Consider the following 24730-nt stretch of genomic DNA (forward strand, 5'->3'; position numbering starts at 1 on the left):
GAGGGCTAGTAATTCTCAATTTAAAGATGTTACACTGGTAGGAAGTAGACTTAGAAATGATTTTTATTTTTATTCATTTTTGTTTTTTTTACTTCTGTTTTCCAAATTTCCTATCATCAACATACTTTTTATAAACATTAAAATGTAACTTGGAAACTTACATATTTTTTTCTATTTAAACCTTTCAGGTTAAAGGTGATCCTTCTAAGAAAGAACTGAAGAAAGAAAATGATGAGAAAAGTAGTTCAAGAAGTTCTGGAGACAAAAAAAATATGAGTGATAGAAGTAGCAAGTAAGGATTTATTTTTTTAATAAGTACATGGACTTTTTTGGTACATTGATGAAGTGGTTCTGATTCTGGTGTTTTCTTGTGTGGGGTGGTATGGTCAGGACACAAGCCTCAGTCAAAAAAGAAGAGAAAAGGTCATCTGAGAAAGCTGATAAAAAAGAAAGCAAGGATACTAAGAAAATGGAAGGTAAAGATGAGAAGAATGATAATGGATCAAGTGGCCAAACTTCAGAATCGATTAAAAAAAGTGAAGAAAAGAAACGAATAAGTATGCTATGTATCTTTCTTCTTAATCCCTTTCTTATGTGTCCTACAGCTTAATTTTTACTGTGGAAGGGGAAACTTGTTTTCTCAGTCCAGATAAACATTTCCACTTCATTATTAGATATCGCTGTGGTAGAAAAGGAGCTCTAATAGGACTGATGGTCTTCTCCTTTTCCACTCTTAGGAAACAGATATCTTCTTCCAGCTCAACCTATTTACTATTAAATCTGGGCTGACTGAAAATGGTCGTTGATTAATAGCTGTTTAATTGATCTTTTGGTATCACTGAAATATTTATGGTAGTAGACTGAGCTCTAAAAACTTTACGTTTAAGTTCTTATAGAATACATTTTTTATTTCATGTATTGGTTTGTGAATATCTGGTTGTATAAGAAGTCAACATTTTACATTATATTTATTTTTATCTTATAATGAAATATTTTTAGGCATTTGCTTATCTAATTTTTTTTTCTCCTAGGTTCAAAGAGTCCAGGACATATGGTAATACTAGACCAAACTAAAGGGGATCATTGTAGACCATCAAGAAGGGGAAGATATGAGAAAGTAAGTCTCTGAGAGGGATATTTTCCACCTGTTTCCAAAAGAAGATAATTCAGTATCTCTGTGACCATTTTTATATACTTCCACACTAGAAAATCTAAGAAAAGAGGAGTGCCATTACTCATTTAAACTTCTTAAAAGACCAGCTCAATTTGAAAAACAAAATTATTTTAACATCTAGTCCTATTACAATTTTTTTCCCATAGATTCATGGAAGAAGCAAGGAAAAGGAGAGAGCTAGCTTAGATAAAAAAAGGGACAAGGACTATAGGAGGAAAGACATCTTGCCTTTTGAAAAGATGAAGGAACAAAGATTGAGAGAACATTTAGTTCGTTTTGAAAGATTGCGACGAGCAATGGAACTTCGAAGGTAGGAAAAGATTCTGTTTTATACCTGTCTGTAACTATAGGTACATCTGTAACACTAGTTATAAATCAGATTTGTAGGAAACTGTATTGTTGTAGAAAGATGTTTCTCACTTTTAAGAACTGCAGTAAAACCTAATTTCTTAAGTTTGGATAGCATTTTACAAGTTATAATATATCTTTCTATTATCTGTATCTCGACAGCTCTGTAAAGTTAGTTATGTCCGTTATGTATTTGAAAAAAATGGAGGCCCAGAGAGGCTAAATGACTCTTCCAACGCCACATGGCTAATGAGTGGCAGAGTCGGGACTCAGACCCAAGTCTTCTGACTCCAAGTCCAATGCTCTTTCCTCTACTCCAAAGCTGCCGCCATAAAAAACATAACATTAAAGGAAAAATTGATTCTGTGATAAGGTAGTGTAAGCTACAGTGATCAAATAGTATGCTGACATAGGAAAAATCCATTGTACTTTGAATTAGATCCCAAGTGAAGGAAGCTTCCTGTGTTCAAGCTCTGTCCCAACACAGGCATTCTCTTTAAAACAAATTGAGAACAAAACAAAACATTTCTATTTTTAGTGACAATATCTCATGAGTGCCTGTTTGCTTTCATTATTGACTTTTGGTTGACACTTAAAGTACTCTTGAAATATTCTTTATAGTATGAATTTCCAAATATTAACCTATATTGTCAAATGGTCACTCATCATGGAATTTCATCTATTCATTCACAAGATTGTTTGGAACTACCAGAGATACTTCTAGCAACTTAAATAATACTGTGATTGCCACACGTTATACTAAAAGGAAATCATCCTTGCATTACTCAGAATCTGTTTTCCGTTTTTTTGCTGAAGTCTCAATATGCTTAGCTTCCTGTTTAGATGACATGTTGGGAGCAGAGTGAGAGTTATTAGAGCATCAATTCTCAAACCTACCAGACCAGCATCCCTTTTACATAAAAGAAAGTTGCTGTACCTTCTTTACTATTCTGAAATGAAATTAATATATAATATGCCTACCTATAAAATAATTTCCAAAATATCAATATAATACCTTAACTCTAATATAAGGGAGAAATAAAAGTAATTTATAATGAAGCATATATTCCAGATACGAATGTTCAGGCATGGCTCTCTAGAAGACATAATGAAGTAGTCAGCTGTTTGCACTCCTCTCTAGACTCAGTGAGAATGTGACAGCTACAAACACAGATTGTTATCAGTGTGTCGTATTGGTTAGTGTCGTATTAGTTAGTCAAATACCAAGAGTGGTGTTGACATCATTTCTGAAATGGTGACCAACTCTTGGAGAAGTTCTCAAAGTATAATTTTCCCTCTATATCAAGTTGCATTCCTGGAAATTTTAGTGTATATAAAACTATGCCACAGCAAACCAATTTAGCATTTATTAAAAATGGGTTAAGTTCTAGAGTCAGATTTTTTTTTCCTAAAGGTGATTTTGTTTTGTTTTAACGACATGAATGTCCATTATGGCGTTTAAAAGGTATTAGGAGCGTTGGACAGGTTGTTTGTTATGCAGGACAGTCCTGACTGTTCCGTGCATCATAAGAAATTTAGAATCTTTGGTCCCTCACTAATGCTGGTAACAGCCCCTTAGTCATTGTGATAATTAAGAATGCCCTTCAGATTTGCATGGGGGCAGTACTAGGGGAAGACATGCTGATAGACAAAATATTCTGGGTGCCTTAGAGTGAGGAAATGATAAAAACGCTGTTAAAAGTCTAATGCAGGGCTTAATTTAGTTCAGCAAACTTTTGAACTATCTCCTGACTCAAAGAAGCATGTTACCTGGAGCCATCTGTTACAGACAAGCGAAACTCCAAAAGAGGTCTTGAGGGCAGCCGTTTATTATATATAGATTTTGCCATAATTCATGTTGATGGTTATGATCCCAAGTCATCAAAAGTAAATTCTACCTTGTTTAAGGAGATAGAATATAGCCTAGATTCTGGAAATTTTTCTGTCAAAAACAATGGAAATTGTAGTTTTGTAAATTCACATATATAGAATCTTTCCTTTTTAAAATGTTGATTAATTGATGGGCTATTATTATAGTGGGAATTTTATTTAAACAGCAGTCATCTTAGAGGCAACTGCTCTATAAAATTAAGCTGTTCAGTTGATAGTCTTTAATAAATAAGTGACAGTATTGAAATTTGTTTGAAGTTTTATTTTGAGTTCTCTTTCCAATTACATTAAAACTACATAGAATGAGTTGAAGTTTAAAATTGCCAACCTCAAGGAAAAATACAAATTCAAAAGCTATTCTCTTTCACACAGTGCTAGCATAATTTAAGTATTTCTAAATACTGATTTTTGTTAGACGAAGAGAGATTGCAGAAAGAGAGCGTCGAGAGCGAGAACGCATTAGAATAATTCGTGAACGGGAAGAACGGGAACGCTTACAGAGAGAGAGAGAGCGCCTAGAAATTGAAAGGCAAAAACTAGAGAGAGAGAGGATGGAACGCGAACGCTTGGAAAGGGAACGCATTCGTATTGAACAGGTGCAGTCAGAAAATCTTTTCATCTTAAATAACTGACCTTTTTCAAACCCTGTGACTTTTGCCCTAAAATTTGCTTTACTTGTTGTAAAGCTTCTATAGAGAATGAGTTCAGCTAATGAGCATATATTAAGTATCCCTGAAAGATAATAGTGAATTAGGTGCTAGTTAAAAATACATTTAGTAGTGACTTTGTTCTAGCCAACTGGTAATAACTTGAGCTCTGCAATATCATGGCAGCCTAACAGTCTGAGCATAGGACTATGAGTCCAGAGTAGTTGTAATCCAGGCTCTGTCACTATCCCATTTGTAGAAAATAATAACTACTTCCTTACAATTCTCATGGGAATGATTTCCCAAGGCTGGAAGGAATTAATGCCTCTCTTTGCAGAATTGCATTCAGGATTTTAAGGCACTTAGTTTTCATACATATTAAGAACTCTATTTCTAATTCCCTTTAGGTGCTTTTGTTACAAATGATTAAATCTGACCTTCCCAAGTACTTGCCAGCTTTCACCACCCAATCTGTGTTAATTTTAATGTTGCAGAACAGTAGTCATAGCCTAGATTGCCAATTACCGGAGTCAAATTTGTTATTGATTTGTCCGAGGTATGTGTTTTGCCTGGTGCTTGCCTATGATGCTTTCTTAATGACAGGATTACAACAAGGTTGCATATATACTTACCTTATGTTTTCATTTTGCATTGGTTGGTTCTTCCTTCTGTGTTGTGTGAAGGAACGTCGTAAGGAAGCCGAACGTATTGCTCGAGAACGAGAGGAGCTGAGAAGGCAGCAGCAGCAGCTTCGTTATGAACAAGAAAAGAGGAATTCTTTGAAACGCCCACGTGATGTAGATCATAGGTAGTTGCTTGCTTTCTTCAACAGTTCCTTGCTGTATTACTTCATTCAAGCTAAGACTAACAAGAGAGTTAGAAAGTACAAGTGCCCCTCACTGGAGTAAAAAGTCGTGATCAACAGGGATGGGAATGATTGCAGTCTCGGGTTGAACCCCATGCATTGTCAAGTGAGAAGAGTCTGCTCTTCTTTCCCTGCTTACCTTCCTAATGCCAAATGTTTTTCCATTATGGCTGGAAATACATGGGAGGTTTCAGTCATGCTTCCCAAACCCAGGCCCATTTTGAAAATCCTTATAGGATAGTGTACAGAAATGGAAGTCGTAAACTTGGGAAGACTAAAAATAGATTCTGTGGTGTGCTTCCGTTCATGGTTCTTAATAGATTTCAAAATATAATACAGTCATTTAATTTTCTGAATATAAATACTATGGGATTTAGTTGATTGTGCTGAGGAATAAGTGGAATGAATGAAATATGGTTGGGTCTTAACCTCTCTAACCTTTCCAAAATTAAGTGCAACAGAAAAGGTTGTGTACTGCTGGTTAGAATTTTATTATAAAGTGGTATCAAGTATTTTATCTTATTTGTCTTTTCCATTTAATAATTTTAAAACAAATAATTTTTCAGCTGTCTTGTGAAATTCCTGTAACACTTACATGACTTAACATAATTTAATAATTTTTTGCTAGCTTGTTCTCATAACAGAATGCTTTGTCTTGAGTTTATTAGTGCTCTGTATTCACAGTTCCTAGCATGTGGTATGTATGACTCCAAGTAAATGTTATTTGATTGCTGTAAAATAATTTATATAAATGAGCAAATATTTCTCTTCAAGGCGAGATGATCCTTACTGGAGCGAGAATAAAAAGTTGTCTCTAGATACAGATGCACGATTTGGCCATGGCTCTGACTACTCTCGCCAACAGAATAGATTTAATGATTTTGATCACCGAGAGCGGGGCAGGTTTCCTGAGAGTTCATCGATACCGTCTTCATCTTTTGAAAGGTAAACAGATGTGTTGAAAATTGTTGTATTTGGTATATGAGCCTTGCCAGCGATAAGTTTGGTTCTCTATTAAAATCTTAATTGAAAAGTACAGGTTATAACTGTGTGTTGAGGACAAATTATGTTTGGTTTTTGTTTTTGTTAATGGGAATGTGACAGTATTCAGAATTAGTTTAATAGGCCACCATAACAAGGTCGAATAGTTCGGCTTTATCTTCTTTATCTTAAAAACTAATTGGGAGTACTGTTAGCTTTGGATGTGCCTCAGTTGTGAAGAACAGTAAAGAGCACTTCAGGCTGGTATGACTTGAGTGTTTGATGTAATTCCCCTTGGATACCAAAAAACCAGCATCCGTGCCAGACATTTAGCTCAGTTTAAATGTAAGTTCGTCTCAGGACCTGTGTTCTTTGTTTTGGTAATAGGCGAGAACGTTTTGTTGGTCAAAGTGAAGGGAAAAAAGCACGTCCTACTACACGAAGAGAAGATCCAGGTTTTGAAAGGTACCCCAAAAATTTCAGTGATTCCAGAAGAAATGAGCCTCCACCACCAAGAAACGAACTTAGAGAAACAGAAAGGCGAGAAGTGAGAGGGGAACGAGACGAGAGGAGAACAGTGATCATTCACGACAGGCCTGATATCACTCACCCTAGACATCCTCGAGATGGAGGGCCCAATCCATCTAGACCAACCTCCTGGAAAAGCGAAGGAGGCATGTCCACTGATAAGCGGGAAACAAGGTATTTATGTAGTTTCTAATGCCTGGCTGATGGTGGTATGTGATGCATTTGGGTTTTTTAAAAAGTTGTAGTAGAGTGTTGATTGTGTTTCTGTGTTTCGTTTAACAGAGTTGAAAGGCCAGAACGATCTGGGAGAGAAGTATCAGGGCACAGTGTGAGAGGGGCTCCGCCTGGGAATCGCAGTAACGCTTCAGGCTATGGAAACAGAGAGGGAGACAGGGGAGTGATCGCAGACCGGGGAAGTGGAGCACAGGTAAATGCGTATTAAGGTTTACTGTCAACTCTTCAGAAATAAATTTAGAGGACTTCTGAGTCATGTCATATCCATTGCATCATTTTGGTGTGGCCTACCTAATCTAGTTAAATTAGAATGATTGGGAGACTAGCTTCTTATAAAAGATCTTAATGCTTCTTGTATTTTACAGTCAGTAGTTGAACATATAGCCCAGAGAAGTAGGATATGAGCCCTGAAATCCCACCCACCCCCAGTTTTATTTAGATATAATAGACGTACAGCAGGCACTGTTCAGGTAAGTTTAAGGTGTACAACATAATGATCTGACTGGTATACATCAAGAATGGATGACAGCCCTGAAATTCTAATTCTGTTTTTACTAACTCTCTGCTGAAATTTGGGAATTGTATTTGGTAGATGAGCCTTCCCAATGATGAGTTTGATTTTATTTTTCTTAAGAAATTGAGGATTTCAAATCGGATGGAAAATACTTGGTCCCTACTTGTGTTTCTCTTTCACTTTTTCCTTTAAAAAAAAATTACTCTCCCTTTTCTCTTTCATTAAGTAGCTTAAAGTGTAGACTGAAATAAAACTTTTGTCTCTTTTTTGTTCTTCCATCTCCAAAGGTAGGCAAGCGGAATATTTTATATTTTTTAATTGCTTTTTACTCCTGTGACAGTTCATTGACTTGAATATTTTGTAAGTTAATGAACCTGGGCAGAGGACATCTCTTAGCAATTCAAATGAACAAAAACCTTTTACCTGTTTTTAAAGCATTCTGTTGGTGAAATACTGGCATATGCAGAGATAGTAGCAGAGATAGAATACTCTTTAAATTAACAGCACAGAAAAGAATTCTGAAGTGCGTGTGTGTGTATCCATCCTTCAACCTGCATTATACTCCAATATTCTCTTTTGTATTTGAATATATCCTAGGTTTTGAGCAACATTTTTTACCAGAAAATGTTTGAATTTCCAGGCATGCTGCTTAATACCACTATGTGCTTTCCATTTCATGCAGAGCACTGTGGAACAGATTTGGGCCTGCTGGCATTTATAAGTGTTAATGTTTCTAATAAGTAGGAATGTTCAGTATATCAGCTCACTGAGCTATTTACTCTGAATAGAACTTCTAAGACTTGGTACATAATCCAGGTATATCACCTCATTTAAAGTAAAATTCAAGGCAGTCTCATAGACTAGCCCCCTGCATTCAGATACCCTTTTATAAAATGTGTCCTGAGGAGGAAAGCCTGTCCATCCCCTGGCAATTTGGTTTTTGTGATGTTGGTCTATAAGGTGTTCTGATGGTAGTGTATCTCTGTAGTTCACTTTCAGCTTTATTTTCTGTAGTCTAAGTATCATAACTTTTGACTCTTTTTTCCCTCAAATCTTCTTGCTTTTGTTTCTTTATGTTCACTACTCTTTTTTTTCTTTCACAGTCATGGATGTAGGACCTTGTAAGAGCGTAGCACTAGCTAGTACTGTGTACAGTACGATGAGAGCTTCTGTTCCTCTGCGCTGTTTGCATGTTGATGATGTATACTCCACCCTGATTTGTCTTCAGGGCTTGATCTCCCTGTACGTCTTCTTCATATAGGTCCAGGCGTTATACATAGACTCAAGGGTCAGGAAGTACATGGGTGCTAGAAGATATAGCAGTAACAGTGCCGAAGCATTTCCCTCGTACCCTGCCCTGAAGCCTGAGTAATTTCTCACTTCAGAATAGATGGAAACTGTCTTCATATTATTCATTCTGTCATCTTCTCAGGCATCTTATTAATTTGCTTCTGACATTAAAAGTACACCAGCGTTAAGTAAATTGGCCTGAGGCTGAGGCTGTCCTGACTTTTCTCTTAATGTGTTATTCTTTAGCACTATCCTGAAGAACGACATGTGGTTGAACGCCATGGACGGGACACAAGTGGACCAAGGAAAGAATGGCATGGTCCACCTTCTCAAGGGCCTGGCTATCATGATGCGAGGCGAATGGGTGATGGCCGGACAGGAGCAGGCATGATAACCCAGCACACAAGGTAAGTAGTTAATCATTTAAGACTTTTCTGCCAGCATGTGACCAAACCTTTATCTTTTCCTTAAAGGTCATTGTAGTTTATGAGAGATTGAATTGCAACTAGTAACAAACCTTGGTCTGCCCAGATATTTCCGCATATTGACTAAAAATCTCTAGGAGATTATACGCAGGGCAGCTGATGTTAATTTGTTAGTTAATATTCCTCATTGTAAGTTAGTTGATTGGCATTCTGGCATCCTGATCTGGATATATATAGGTATGTATGTCAGAATCCAGTTGGTAATAGATAGTAATTTCATGTTGGAAACATATTCTTGCTCAGTGTCTATCATTCCTAAAATTCCTAGAAAGGAAGAAGAAACTGAAAGGATGTTCTGTTTTCTCCCATTTCAAATAACTCTAGCAGCATTTTTGGATATTTATCCCAAAGCCTGTTCACATGCTAAGGGACGAGCTTTATTTTCTCTTCACACCAACATCCATTGTGGCTGTTCAGCTGGCAAGTCTTTGGCCTCTCTCTCCCCCATGATCTTCTTTCTTTCCCTTTCCTCTGTCTTAGAGAGACAGTGGCTTGGCTCCATGACCCGAGTAACCATTCCATTGGTTGCTTGTACCATCACACTCAAGTGTTTATTATACTTGTGCCTGCACAGCCTCATCACTCTTTCTGTCCTTGTTTTTTAAAGGTCACCAATGCCTTTTCTCTTGATAAATTCAGATTCCTTTAATTTTTTAGTTCTCAGACTCCTTTGTGGTTAAGCACTGTTGCTTTTCCTTTTTTGAAACATTCCTCTGTTTTCTAATGTACCATAATATTCTTTGTATCTTTTTGATTTACTTTGTTGGCTCCTCTAAATGGTTGGATTTTAGACACTATTTATTTTTAGCTCTATTTTGTGATCTCCATGCTGTATGTTGCGAGCTCCATGTAAATGCCTAGACGTCTCCATAAAGTCAAGGTCACAGGCAAACTCATTCCTCTCCTATTTCAAACCTTTATGTTTCATTTGTCTCCAGTTTCTTCTAATGTGCCAGTGCCACCGTGCCTCTCATTCACCCAGACTGGGAAAACATGGGCCTCATCTTTATCTCTCTTCATTCCTAGCATAAATTTCTAAATATAGTTCAGTTTAAAAAAATATATTTGTAATAGCTTTACCTTCTCTCTCATTTCAGCTTTTATCTGATCTTCCCCAATTAGTCTTTCCATCCTTTATTATTCACAGTATTTCTAAATTTAACTGTTGAGACTGTCTTCTTATACCATTTACTTGCTCCGAAACTATAGACAGCTTCTCTAGGTTACAGGATCTAATCCAGATTCCTCAGCCTGGCATCCAAACTTTTTCATAATCTGGTTTTATTCTACTTAAACCATTTCCCCATGAGATTTTTCTCTCTCAAATTTGTTATAGGGGCTTGGGGTGGATCTTTTTACCTGTATCATTCAATTGTATCTACTATATTGCATTATACGTATAAAAGAAGTTAACAGAAATATTTCTTGAGAGATGTCCTCTAGCTCAGAGGTTCAAGTTCTTAACGTGATGCTTATGCTGTAGATCTGGGGACCACAGTTTGAGAACCACTGCTCCAGTCCATTCATGCACTGACTGTAAAGTCGCTTACAGAGGGAGAGACTGCCCAAGTTGAAATCCTCACTCTACCATTTATTATCAGATCACCATTGTGATCTTGGGCAAATTACTTATCTTCCAAATCTGTTTTTCCATCAGTAAAATCAGGTTAGTGATGGTACATACCTCACAGGACTGTTGAAAGGAGTAAATTAATGTGGGTAAAGTACAAAGAACAGTGTCTGGTAAATGATAATTTTGTAGGTGTTAGCTGTAATTATTTGTTCTTCTGTTCTCTGACTTTTTTTTCTTTTAAACCTTTTTCAGTAATGCATCCCCAATTAATAGAATTGTACAAATAAGTGGCAATTCCATGCCAAGAGGAAGTGGCTCTGGATTTAAGCCATTTAAGGGTGGACCTCCACGAAGATTTTGAACATTAGCTCTCTGCCATGGTTTCAAGATAATTTATTGAAGTCTGTAAACTTTACTTGACTGACTACTTAAGAAGAGGACCTCTGACTTGCTTGAGAGTTCTGTCAGACTTTTCTTTTTTTTCTCATTTTTTAAAATTTAACATGATTGCTTTTCTCAATTTTGGAGAAGATGTTTAAATAGTTCTGTTGTAACTTTTAATAGTTTGTGTATCATTCAACTTTTTTCTTGCAGCACCAAGACACATTTGAAAAGATAGGAATCAAAACCATTTTGTTTAACGCTGTGTGAATATAAAGAGTAGTTTGCAGGTGTGTGGTAGTAGTTTAATTTGCAGCATTAGCTCTGTGGTGTCAGGCTCTAGAGTTACTTCTTGTCACCGAGCATTTTCGGCCTCCATTTTGAAGGCTCAAACAGTCTGCTGTTTAATTTTTAGAGAATAAGATTGTTCCTTGCATTTCTGAGTATTATGTAACCTATTTTTGCAGAAGGTACTGTTACATTAAGTGCATCTGTGTATCCTGGTTTTAAAAAATGTACTCTTTTTTGAAATAAACCTTCATATTCTGTATAGTTGCTAAAGCGTTGAGAACCTTTTTAATTGTAAAATGAGAACCAATTCTCAGTTTAGTGTAGCAGCACACTTGTTCAGGTTTGCATGGTATGAAACCAAATAGATAAATGAAACCTTGGCCACGAGGTCTGTATCACTGAGGTTTTTAGACTGAGTTGTGCAGGTAAGTGCACTTGTAGGTAATCTGCACTGTTTGATGGGTAAATTCCATCTCTGGGAATTGTGTGGGTATTAATGTTTCCATGTTCCCAACTATGTTGAGAAGTGGAAAAAAACCCAGGTTCCAGACTGGTGAATCAGTTGGGTTTTGTAAATATTTGTATGTGGGAAGGCATTGTTGTCTCTTTGTGAAAATAAAAATCCACACTTGGAAGTGTATGTGTCTTTGTTACCAGCTTTTTAGGTGTAAGTTCTCCAGCCCTTTCTAGAGTTAAACCCAAAGTAATTGACTAGGTTTAGAGCTTTAAAGGAAATAAGCCTTAACTTTAACTCTTCACCTCAGTAGCTGGGCAGCACACTCTGTTCAAGTGTTGGAGACTTAACCGCTAATCTTGTGACTTTTTTTTTTTTAAAGGTATCTTTTCCAGGAAAGCCCTTCAAGGTAAATTCTAAATACCACCACTTGAAGCCTCCCCTATTCCTTCACATAAATCAGTGATGAGTAACCCAGATGGTCTAGATTCTTGGAAAACTTAGCAGTCTGTATGCTCATATGAAGTAAATGATGGGTGCAAGGGATTGCTCTGAGGTCATCTTTTGATTTGAAGAGTCTTTATCAAAGTTCTTGTCAATGTCCCTGGGTGGATACGACTGTGCCTGTAAGATGGCTCAGACTTCTGAGTGCTGTGGGCAGTTAGGGTACCCTGGTCTTTGACTCTTTGGGGAACTGGCACTTTTTGTGTTGATCTCGATTTCATACCCTTTTCTGCCATTTCTAGTCCTAACTGTGGGAGCAGGTCGTGTGTCTGTGTTTGGGAGTCTGCTTCTTCACTTCCTCATTCCCCACCTCTCCCTCGCCCTGCACTTTATGGAATAGCCCAGTAGAAACCTCAGTTTGTGTTGGAGTGAACTAACTTCTGCTCTTCCTCTCTTTCTGACTTTGGGTCATTATGTCACTTCTCGCCTGTTTTCCTTATTTGTAGAGTGGAGCTCTGCTTATTTACCACAAGGGATTACACAGTTGCTAATATTTGCTATGACTTAATGTGCTAAGCATTTTGAGTGCATTTGCTTGCCTAATACTCAGAGAATCCTACTAGCTATAGGTAACAATTACTGTCCTACCCATTTTTCAGTTGGGGATCTGAGAAGTAACCTCTTAAAAAGTTTGATGTTGGATTTGTTCTAATCTTTTCTACACCTACATTGAAGGGTACAACAGTCCAAAGACTAAGTATATAGTTATTTTTTCTTCAGGTTGCCATAGTAAAGCATTTTCAAGTTGAAAAAACCTGACAAAACCACCTTCTGCAATTTTGGCCTTGAGGTTGGGAGTAGCCCTCAAGGTTCAGGGGCACCACTTAGTAGAGGTCTGGCTGGCTAAGGATCAGAAGTGAAAACCAGTTTAAGAGATTTTATAAAGGAAGCTGGGTTCCTCAAAACCAAGAGAAAGGAGAAAATTTGCTGTTCTCCATATACTTGGTGAGCAATCAAAACATGTTTCACCATAATGTAGGTTTCAGTAATTTAGGAGTAATAGCTTACTTATAGTGGTTCAAGAAAGAGCCAGTCCTAGTAAGAGACTATACATGCCAAAAATAATTGTAAAAGAAAAATAAAAGCTTCAGAAATGCATAGAAAAATTTAGAATCCTTGCTGCCTATATTTGTATTCCTTGGCTATATTGTCACTTAACTCAGTTCCTCCACACTTAAGCCAGTTCCAACAATTAAATACTTATTGAATCCTTACTGTAAAAATGTCAAGTTACTTTTGCATTCTTTATTTAAAAACTTCATCCAGTTCAGCTCCTTATCTACAGATGAATCTTTTGCAGTACCTCCAATAGTGCTTAATTAGCATTCCTCTCAAGCATGGCGAATTTAACATGTTCCATTACTGCCTATAAACTAATCCTCACAAACATTTAGTCACTATCTTTGAAGTCAGTAAAGCTGCCATACATTAAGTTCTCTTTCCTACATCACTTAAACTGCATCAGCCAACAAATACTGCTTATTTTTACCTGAAACAAATTGTTTTCTGAAATCCTTAAGTGCTTCCTGCAGAATAAGCTTCTTTCTCTATTACATTTAGCTCTTCCAACCAGGCTTAACAGTCAGGTTCCATACAGTTGATTTTCACCTATGTATTCTGTACCAATTACCTTTATCTTATGTCTACAGCACCACACCTCTTTTCTCTCAAATACCACTTCATCTCCCTTGGAATAAATCCAGAGTCTTCGGAGGTGCACTGCTTCTCTCACCTCATTTCTTTAACTACTTTCCTTGCTCCCTTGTCACTTGCCTCTTCCTGTTTCCTAAATACAGCATCCTATGTCCAGCCTTTTGCACTTGATTCCTTGATCTGGAATGCCCTTCCTCTAGATATCCACATATCATAATTCAAGTCTGCATGAAAATGTCATTTTCTCAGTGATGCCTTCCTTGATATTTAAAACTGCCACATTCTTACCCCACCCTTGGTATTCCCCTTCCACCTTACGCATCTGATATTTATCATCTGTCTCTTCCAACTTGTATGTAAGCTCCGGGAGGGCAACGATATTTGTTTTGTTTAATTTTTCTTTCACTACCGTATCTGAGCACCTGGCACTTAGTAGCTACTCAATAAATAGTTGTTGAATGAATAACTGTGGAGAAGTCACAATTTTTGTAGAAGAGGCTTAGGGGGCAGCAGTTTGGTTAGAGTAGGGGGTAGGGTAGGAGTGTGGGCTTTGTCTTGAGAGTATCTGGTGAAAATTGAGGTAAGGGCTTGAGGAGGGCCAAAAGCCTCTCCTGAGCTACCCCTTGGTGTAGCTACCAGTCAGAAATGGGACTGTATACGCAGGCTGCCTAGACCATTGGACTTAAGCCAAGGGGCTTATGCACCCTGAGAGGAGATGCCTGCCTTCAGCATGAGTATTAGCCATGAAGTTGTCTTTGCTCAAGTTCCGTGCTCACTGAATCATACATTTGCTTCCCACTTGGATTTGCCAGCAAGGTTGGGAAACAAGAGTATGAACTCTGCTCATTAGGTAGATTTTCATCGGTTTGTTAGAGACTGCCTAAGCACATCAAAACCTCAAGCAATAACCGGTTATTTGGATAGAGATGGCGGTTCTTTAAAGTTTCTAGTGCTATCCACCAACATATAGTAACTAATTAATTTACTCATCATATGCTGCCAAGCATTTGAGAGAGAGAGTGGAGGGGAGACAGGTCAGATACCATGACAAGTAAGATATATGGTGCATTCCTTAAGTATATGGTAGTACATAAGGCTAAAAACTCTAAAAAAATTATGATTCTATAAAATAAGGAAGAGTCTTAAAATATCCTAATTTGCATAAAATTATGTCACCTATAAGCTTTTTAAATGACTTTATTTCCCAGATGCTCTGCCATCCTTGGTCCCTCCTGTTCCTAGCTCACTGGCCTCAGGGAAGAGCCTGACTGGGTCTTTCTGTGTATATCTCACTACCACTGAACCACTCTAATAATGCAAATTTAGGTGAGACTGTACTACAGGGAAGGCCCTTTTATCCTGGGACAACCTGCAGGGTTGTCCAGTCTAAAGCCTTTGGAATTAGGAGTTCAAGTGCCATTTACTAGATGGGTACAATTATGGGCAATTTATCTAAGTCCAGGATGCTATGATCAACTTGGCTTACCTTGCTGGGCTGCTGTAATGATTTAAATAGGGAAAATATTTATGGAATCCTGAACTAATTTTCATTATTTCTCTTGTTCTAGCAAACTCATATTATGCTCTCTGATTATAAAACAAAAGAGAAGCACTTGATTTGTAAATGTTGTTGGTTAAACAGAGAACTGAACTGGTACAGCTGCTGCTGACAAAACCTTAGGTCTAATTGGGTGACATAAGGCAGTGATTCTTAAGCCTGTGCCTTATTCCAAGATATTCAGGGTGGGACCTAGGCATATTTTTCTGCAAAAGTTCTAAAGGATTTGTATGTGCAGCCAGGGTTGAAAAATCCCACTATGGAGATACAGCTCAGAGTAGGTAAGAACAAACACTCTCTGAAGATCAGCTACAGTTTTATGAGTAGTAGGGTTTTCCTCCTGACTGCTCCAACACATCATTTTACTTTTACAAACACCATCTCTTGTCAGTGGGTGGGATGTTCTGATTAAAGTAACTTTATAGTTAACTGGTGAATAACAACTTGATATGATTGAATTGCTCTGGGTAGGGCAACAGGGAACTTCTGCATCAGCTTTAGAAACTTGTGTCCAAGGCTTTCAGAACTGTCTTGGTTGAGCTATAAAACATTAATACTATGTATTATTTAGATCAGGACACTTTCCATTCTATTAACTGGAGAGTCACCTTTAAAAAAGGTTATAGACAGATACCAAGATTAATAGACTAGATCCAGAGTTAGAAGTCTTGGAGTCTGGTTCTTATCCTACCAGCTGGAGCATATAATTTAACCTTTATGGACCCCAATTACTTTATCCACAGATTTATGGCCTTTGTCATTACTGTCTAACTTCTGGTATGATAAAAATTCAAAATGGAGGCAACTCTGGTCATTCTAAGTAATCATAGGAAACTAAAGGGGAAAAATCTTGTCACATGATGAGGTAACTAATATTTCAAACTTACTATGTGTTAGGTGTGTTAAATTATGAGTTCGATTGTCATTTCAGAAGTTAGTATTTACTGAGCACTTTTCTTGTACTAGGCATTGTATTAGGTAATTTACATGCATTGACTCATTCTCACAACAGGCTTATGATTTAGGTATAGGTACTATTACTATTCCCATTTTAATGTGTGGAAACTAAGGAACATTTTGTCCCAGATTATAAAGGTAGCAGGTGATATGACCAGTGACTTCTGTAATATATTTGACACCACAAAGCAATTAATTTCTAAACACCTCCTCTATATGACAACATTATTTTCTGTTATAGGCATTTCCTTGATTTGTTCCCTAGTTTTAAAATACTGATTAAAAATGAATTTTCATTGTAAAAGATATTATATAATTCAGTAATATATTTTTTGCATGTACTAAAATTTACACTTAACAGCAAAAAATTACATTTTATAATTCCCACTCTGTTTAACTATTTTAAAATTGTAAACATAAAAACTCCAATTGAGCATAGAGAGTGACAGAAATGAGGTAACTCAAGGTCTAGTTTTCAGTGTATAGGTCTTACACATGTTTTGTTAAATCTATAGTATGTTTGATTGTAAATGGAATTTTTTAAATTTCAATTTTTGATCATTTGTTGCAAGTATATAGAAATACAATTTTTTAATTTTTGTAGTAAAATATAGAAATAATATGCACACATTTTAAGTGTACAGTTTAATGAGTCTTGACAAGTGTGCACACCCAAGTAACCACTACCAGGATCAAGATGCAGAATATTTTCATCACTAAAGGTTTTCCTTGTGCCCTTTCCTGGTCATCACAATTCACATCTTTGGCCCCAGGCAACCATTTATCTGCTTTCTATCACTAGAGATTTTATTTCCTAGAGTTTCAGATAAACAATCATACAATAATGTCTTTTTTTAATCTGGCTCCTTTTATTCAGTATAATGTTTCTGCAGTTCAGCCATGTTGCTTTGTATATCAGTAGTTCTTTTTGTTGCTGTATAGTGTTGCACTGTATGGGTGTACTACAATTTTTTATGCATTCACCTATTGATGAAAATTTGAGTTGTTGACAGTTTTTGGCTATTATGAATAAAACTGGTATGAATATTTGTGTACAAGTCTCTGCACATGTTTTCATTTCTCAAGTAAATAGGAGTGCTGGAACTATATGTACACATAGTAGTATCTATTTTTTTGTTATACATAACGCACACCTTGTTTTGTGCTTCCCATCATTGTGCTTCACAGATACTGCCTTTTTTTTTTTTCTTTTTCGAATTGAAGGTCTATGGCAACCTTGCATTGAGCAAGGCTTTTGGTGCCACTTTTCCAACAGCATCTGCACACTTCGTGTCACATTTTGGTAATTCTCGCAATATTTCAAGCTTTTTCATTATTTGTTTTGGTGATCTGTGATCAGTGGTCTTTGATGTTACTACTGTAATTGTTTTTTGTTTTGTTTAGAGTTTAGATGGTATTTTTTATTTAAATTTTTTATTGATGTATAATTGGTTTACAATGTTGTGTTAATTTCTGGCGTACAGCATAATATTTCAATTATACATATATATATATATATATTCCTTTTGATATTCCTTTTCATTATAGATTATTACAGAATACTGAATATAGTTCCCTGTGTTATATATAACTTTGTTGTTTATCGATTTTATATATAGTGTTTAGCATCTGCAAATTGTGAACTGCCAATTTATCCCTCTACCCACCTCTTACCCTCCTGGTAACCATAGGTTTGTTTTTTATGTCTGTGAGTCTGTTTCTGTTTTGTAAATAAATTTTTTGTTTCATTTTTAAAGATTGCACATATAAGTTAACACCATATGATCTTTTTCTTTCTTGCTTACTTCACTTAGTATGACAATCTCCAGGTCCATCCATAATGCTGCAAATGGCATTTTATTTTTTTAATGACTGTGTAGTAGTCCATTGTACATACATACCACAACCTCTTTTGTATTTTTTAATTAAGGTATGTACATTGTTTTTCAGACATAATGCTATTATTGCACACTTAATAGACTACAGTATAGTGTAAACATAACTTTTACATGCACTGGGAAACCAAAAAATTCATGTGATTCACATTATTGTGATAATTGCTTTATTGTGGTTGTCTGGAACTGAACCTGTAGTATCTCCAAGGTATGCCTATATTATTTTACATGTATATAGAATATACATTAATTTTATATATATATATACACATTAAGTTAGCATTACAGAAACATGCCAGAGAGTTTTCTGAAATGGTTCTACTTACATTTGCTCCACAGACTCACCAAACACTTTGTATTATCAATCTTCTTAATTTTAGCCATTTTAATGGATGTATAGAACTATCCCATTGTGGCTTTAGTTTATATTTCCCTGCTAGCTAATGATGTTGAGCATATTTTTATGTGCTTATTGACCACTGATAAATCTTCATTTGTGAATTATCTGTTTAAATCTTAACCCCATTTTAAATTATGCTTTGTCTTATTGAGTTATAAGAGCTCTTTGTGTATGATGGAGATGAGTCCTTTATCAGTTATGTACTAGGAGTATTTTTTCCCAGTCTGTGGCCTGTCTTTTCATTTTCTTAATGGTATCTTTTGGAGAATAGTTTTTAATTTTGATGAAGTTTAATATACCAATTTTTGTTCAAGGTCATGGATATTTTTTGTTCTTTCTTAAAAATCACATATGCTTTCTGCTATATTTTCTTCTAGAACTTTTATAAAGTTTTAGCTTTTATATTTATATAAAATCTGTTTCAAGTCGGTTTATGTTTGGTATGTTAGGGTTAAGGTACATTTTTTTTTTTCTATATGGATATCCAGTTTTTCCAGTATAATTCACTGAAAAGACTGTCTTTTCCTAATAATAATCTTAGCACTCTTGTTAAAAAATTAATTTACCCCTTATATGTAAATCTACTTCTGGATTTTATTCTGTTTAATTGAACTGTATGTCTATACTTTCACTAATACCATAGTCTTGATTTCTGTAGCTTTATAGTAAGTCTTGGAATCAGATAATGTAACTCCTGCAATTGTTGTTGTTTATATTTTTCAAAATTGTTTTGGCTAATTTCACTCCTTTGCATTTCCTTATGTTTTTAAATCAGCTTGCCAATGTCTACCAAAAAATGCTGCTGGAATTTTGAATGAAATTGTATTGAATATAGAGAAAAATTTGGGGAGAACTGACATGTGAACACAATGTTGAATTTTCCATCCTATAATTAGTATATTTTTCATTTATGAGGACTTCTTTAATATCTCCCAACAGTGTGTTATAATTTTTATTGTATAGGTCTTACATATTTTTTGATAAATTTATCACTAAGTATTTAATATTTTTGATGCTATTGTAAATGGTATTTTAAATGTTTACTTTTTGATTGTTCATTGCCAGTACATAAGAAACATAATTGATTTTTGGATATTGACCCTCATATCTTGTGACCTTACTAAATTTACTTATTAATTCTACTAGCTTTGTTGTAGATGCCTCAGGGTTTTCTGATGTACATTATCACGTCTTCTGGAAACAACGGCAGCGTTATATCTTCCTTACCAGTCTAAATGCCTTATTCTCCCTTTCCTTATTGCACTGGCTGGGGTCTCCAGTAGAGTGCTGAATAGGAGTTGTGAGGGCAGGCATTCTTGCATAGTTCTCAATTTTAGGGGGAAAGCATTCAATCTTTGACCATTAAGTGTGATGTCAGCTGTGAGTTTTTCATTTATATCTTTTATGAGGCTGGGGAAGTTCCCTGCTATGCTTAATATGCTAAGAGTTTTTATTACAAATGCGTATCAAATGCTTTTTTCTGGATCTGTTGAGATAGTCATATAGGTTTTCCCCTTCATTCTGCTAATTACTGATATTAAAATGTTACATCAACCTTGCATACCAAGGGAAATTCATACTTGGTTATGGAGTATGTATGTGTGTGTGACTGGATTTCATTTACTAAAATTTTGCTAAGGATTTTTTTTCAAAACTGCTTTATTGACAGATAATTGATAGACCACCCAATTCACCCACTTAAAAGTGTACAACTTAGTGATTTTAGTACATTCATAGATAATGTGCAACCATTACCACAGTCAATTTTAGAACATTTTTACCACCTCAAAAAGAAGCTCTGTACTCTGAGTGTCACCACCTCACTCATTCATTTCCTTCCTCTAGTCCTAAGCATCCATTCATTTACCTTCTGTCTATAGTTCTGGCAATTCTCATTTTATGTAAAGGAAATCATACAATATGTTATCTTTTGTGACTGGCATTTTTCACTTAGCATAATGTTTTTAAGGTTCAACCATGTTGTGGCATGTATCAATATTTAATTCCTTTTTATGGCTGAATAATGTTACATGTATGGCTATATCACATATGGTTTATCTATTCACAGTTGATGGACATTTGGTTTGTTTCTACCTTTTGGCTATTTGAACAATGATGTTATGAACATTCCTGAACCTGTTTTTATGTGGGCATATGTTTTCATTTCTCTTGGGTATATACCTCGTAGTGGAACTGCTCGGCCATATGGTAACTCTATGTTTTATTGCTTGAGGAACTGTCAAACTGTTTTCCAAATTGGCTGCACCAATTTGTATTCCTATCAATAGTATATGCAGGTTCCGATTTCTCCATTTTCTTACAGTATTTACTATCTGTCTTTTTTATTCTAGCCAATCTAGTGGGTGTGAAATGGTATCTCATTGTGGTTTTGGTTTGCATTTCCCTGATGACTGTTAATGCTGCGCATCTTTTTCTGTGCCTGTAGACCATTAGTTTATATTCCTTGGAGAAAAGTCTATTCAGACCTTTTGCCATTTTTTAAAATTGTTATTTGCCTTTTGTTACTGAGTTGTGAGAATTCTTTATGTATTTTAGGTAGAAGTCTTTATCAGATGTTACCTCCCATTCTATGGGTTGTTTCACTTTATTATTCTATGAAACACAAAAGCTTTTAATTGTGATCAAGTACAATCTGTTCCTTTTTCTTGGTGCTTGTGCTTTTGGTATCATTTCTAAGGATTCATTGCCAAACCAGAAGTCATGAAGACTTACTACTGTGTTTTCTCCTAAGAGTTTTATAGTTTTAGCTCTTAGATTTAGATTTTTCAGTATGATTTTTTATATGGTATGAAGTAAGGGTCAAATTTCCGTCTTTTGCATGTGTATGATCAGTTGTCCCAGCATCATTTGTTGAAAAGATAACCCGTTCCCTACTGAACACAGATCTGAAATTTTTGAGGTCTCTAACAGCAACTTGAAGTTGTAAGGTGTGTTAAGTCTAAGTTATATTTTTCATGACAATAATACCTTGGTGTATTTCTTGGGTCATGGTGGGTAGGTTCTGCAGTTGTATTACTGAAAGGAATGAACTGATAGTTCAGTAAGGCATATGTACATGTTAGTGGTATTTGTAACCAAGGGGCAGGGGTAGTTGTGGCAGCCATGGTTGGAGATGCAAGGTGAAAAGTGACAAGCCAGAGAGGGGGAAGAATGTGGGGAGTGGGAGGTCCCCTGGGGTGGACTCATGAAGTAGTTGCCTCCTGAGGAAAGTAATAATTTTCATCGTTTTTAGAATGATACAGATAGTAGTAAGGTCTAGAGGATTTCCTATCAGGTATGGGAGTATAAGGGTGTATATTTTGACAGAAAGCAAGGAGTATTCTAGGATCATGGGTGACATAAACTGTGAGCTCAGGAAACAACAGAATCCTTAATAGCAAAAGAGGAAAAGCAATGAATGACCTGTGTCTAATTTGTCAGTTAGGAGAGGCCACCCATGGGCATCACTTGGGCAGTTGTCTCAGTGTTTGGGGTGCAGTCATCTCCAGTGGTGAGATCTTAGGAGAGATGGTGTCTGAGGCGATGTTATCTACAGTGGTGAACTTCTGGGCCACAGCATTGGCATCTGGGATATGAGACTGGTGTATCCTTCCTAAGTGGATGCCCACCCAGATTGATATGGATCATTATTTTGTGACTGTATGGTATTGTAACAAGACTGAGCTGCCTATGGAATCTGAAGGCAATGTTGGGCCTGGGAACTTGACTTGCAAATACCTTTTAAGTCAAGACGTTTTGTGGGTGTACAACTAGCAAAAGTGATGCTGGCATCCATGATACTGCCATAATTGGGCCAAAGTGCCAGAACCCAACTGGCACAGTTAAACCCCAACTAGGAGTGGCCAAGTGTAAAAACTCCCAACAGTTCAAGATTTTCTCCAGATGGGTGATGAGACAGGTTCTGCAGCAAATAGCTTTAAATTTTAAATCTTATGGACTGATCTAGGTACATGCTGTTAATAGAGTATCAGGTTGTTTGCCATTCAAAATATCCATGGCTAAGGTTGTTTGAGTTCCAGCATTAAGCTGTGGGTGGGTCCTCCAACTTGGCCAGTTATTATAGGCCTTTTGTTCTCTGTGTTGGTCTAACTGTTGGCAGGCAAGCTGGCAGGGCCTTTGGGCTGCAGAGCTTGCATTAGTCACACTCAGTGATATGCAGGCCTCAACATTTGCTGTGTTTGGTTGAAACAATGACTTACTTGGAGGATTTAGGCCTCTAGACTGCAAACCAACAAAAGCACACAGACCAAAAGTAACACGCGCATTAGCCAATGGAATGGTGCGCAGCTGCACTTGGCAGCCTGCTGTTGCCGGATGTGGATTCTCTTTTGGCACGTATTATTAGCAGCAAGGGGCTTGTTTGGTTTCATCATAATGGGATGTGGTGTTGATTTTATTATTATCTCTGAATGTGATTTTCATTTTCTAAGTGGGATTTTCTATTTCCCTTCTTGGTAATCCACACTATCTGTGGAAATGTCTCTGGACAACTAATTTTTATTTCCCTGAAGGGACTGGAGCAAGAACTCAGAATCTCCTTTATAATCTGAATATTGAGGAAGAGTTCAGGTAGTGGAAGTTCAGGCCCAAAAGGGTTCCCTATCAGATGTGCAGGTTCCTAGCTTGACAGTCTATAGTTAATGGGTCCAAGACAACTGTGCATCCTGGATCTAGCCTCCTGCCCTTATTGGGTTGGGGCAGGACTGAAAATCCACAAAGATACAGGGAGACACTATTAAAAGGCCTCATATATAATGAGGCACATATACACAGAGGCAAGACATATCCTCTAAAGATAGGAAAAAGGATGGAAGGTGGTTTTAAATTGGTGTAAGGTGTGAATTATCCAAGGAGATTTAAATTAAGAGAGATTAAGGCCTGGGGCAAGATAAAGACCCATTTAGGGGTTTATTTGTAGGCTAGAGTAAAAGTAAGTTATTTGAATAGATCATTATGTCTCTCATTAAATTGGCTGTTTGGGAAGATAAAAGTTCAGCTGAATGCCTCTTCCAAGAGCACAGAAGTGTGTATTTTGAGAAGTGAAATGTATGCCTTGGTGACTATTGGTAATGCCTGGAACTCTGAAGGGGGTAATGAGTGTCTGGTGAGGCCTTGTATTATGGCCTTAGTATATGTAGAGGCATGTATGACTTTGATTTGTTTCTTGGGTATCTGTGAGGCAAGAGGTTCTGAGTTTGTCACTTTGAGGAGAAGGGATAACTCTTAGGCAACAGCTCACAAGTTTATAAAAATGTACAGATGGAGCAATTTGCCGACCAGGGCACTTAGTGTTAAGATGACTGCCTGAAGTTTGGCCAATTTCACTAACCCCTGTGTCCCATCTTTTATCAGGGACATCTCAGTTAAGGAATGAAAGCAGCAGCACTGCACTGAGATCCCTCATTTATGATGGTGGCAATCCCCTCTGTACACTCTATGAGCTCCCATTGCTGTTCACTCAGTTAGTCCCAAGTGGCTCCCAAGTGGCCAAGGGGTCTGGAGAGGAAGTGACATCTGGTGAGTGACTGACAGCAAACTCCATTTCCCCTTCAGGAGGAATATGCCAGTGGGCCCTGCATCAAGAAGTACTCAGGAGTAGTGCCAAGCTTGTGAGGTGCTGCTTCCATAGGTCAATGCATAACGGGCAGCTGGATATTAAGGGTCACAGGCTCAGGGTCTGTGAGATCCTCTGTTTCCACGATATCCCTGTAAGTGACCAGCAATTTCTGCTCTAATAGTATATAGCATGAGGCTGAGAAGGGTAGTTTTTGCATTACAAGCCTATGGGCAATTTTTGGCCATAATAGGTGATTCAGAGATTCCAGGAGGCGTGAGGGGAGTTGTCAAGCCTCTACAGCAAAGGAATCTTCAAAAGCAATGGAGGAAGTGCCTTTTGATTTCTAGTTTAGACAGATTCTAGAGCCTTTTGTTGAAGGGAGCTGCTTTATAAGCAGGGACATCAGTGAGATTAAGTAAAACTTGTAAATGAGGAATATGTTGTCTTCAGAACCCAAAAGGACTAAAAGATGTTGCGCTTTTATGTCCTTAGGCAATGTGTCAAATGAATCTCCAGAAAGGAGGATGTCA

At 36.8% G+C, this 24730-nt stretch overlaps 1 protein-coding gene across 5 annotated transcripts in view; it reads left to right on the top strand.

Annotated features, from left to right (window-relative positions):
- SLTM (SAFB like transcription modulator) overlaps positions 1-24730 on the top strand; it is a 96418-nt gene that overhangs the window by 29326 nt on the left and 42362 nt on the right. For 4 of the 5 annotated variants that reach the window (XM_072962327.1, XM_072962328.1, XM_072962330.1 and 1 more), the window contains 11 exons: positions 189-292; positions 391-557; positions 1032-1117; positions 1321-1484; positions 3828-4008; positions 4743-4867; positions 5699-5869; positions 6293-6607; positions 6716-6860; positions 8718-8878; positions 10782-11841. In XM_072962327.1, the coding sequence (XP_072818428.1) occupies positions 189-292; positions 391-557; positions 1032-1117; positions 1321-1484; positions 3828-4008; positions 4743-4867; positions 5699-5869; positions 6293-6607; positions 6716-6860; positions 8718-8878; positions 10782-10890 (1728 nt within the window). In that variant the 3' untranslated portion in view covers positions 10891-11841. Of the gene's footprint in view, positions 1-188; positions 293-390; positions 558-1031; positions 1118-1320; positions 1485-3827; positions 4009-4742; positions 4868-5698; positions 5870-6292; positions 6608-6715; positions 6861-8717; positions 8879-10781; positions 11842-24730 lie in introns of those variants that run through there. The other variant, XM_072962329.1, reaches the window with a different exon arrangement.

This window comes from Vicugna pacos, chromosome 6, assembly GCF_048564905.1.
Source record: "Vicugna pacos chromosome 6, VicPac4, whole genome shotgun sequence".
In the NCBI taxonomy this organism is placed as follows: Eukaryota; Metazoa; Chordata; class Mammalia; order Artiodactyla; family Camelidae; genus Vicugna; species Vicugna pacos.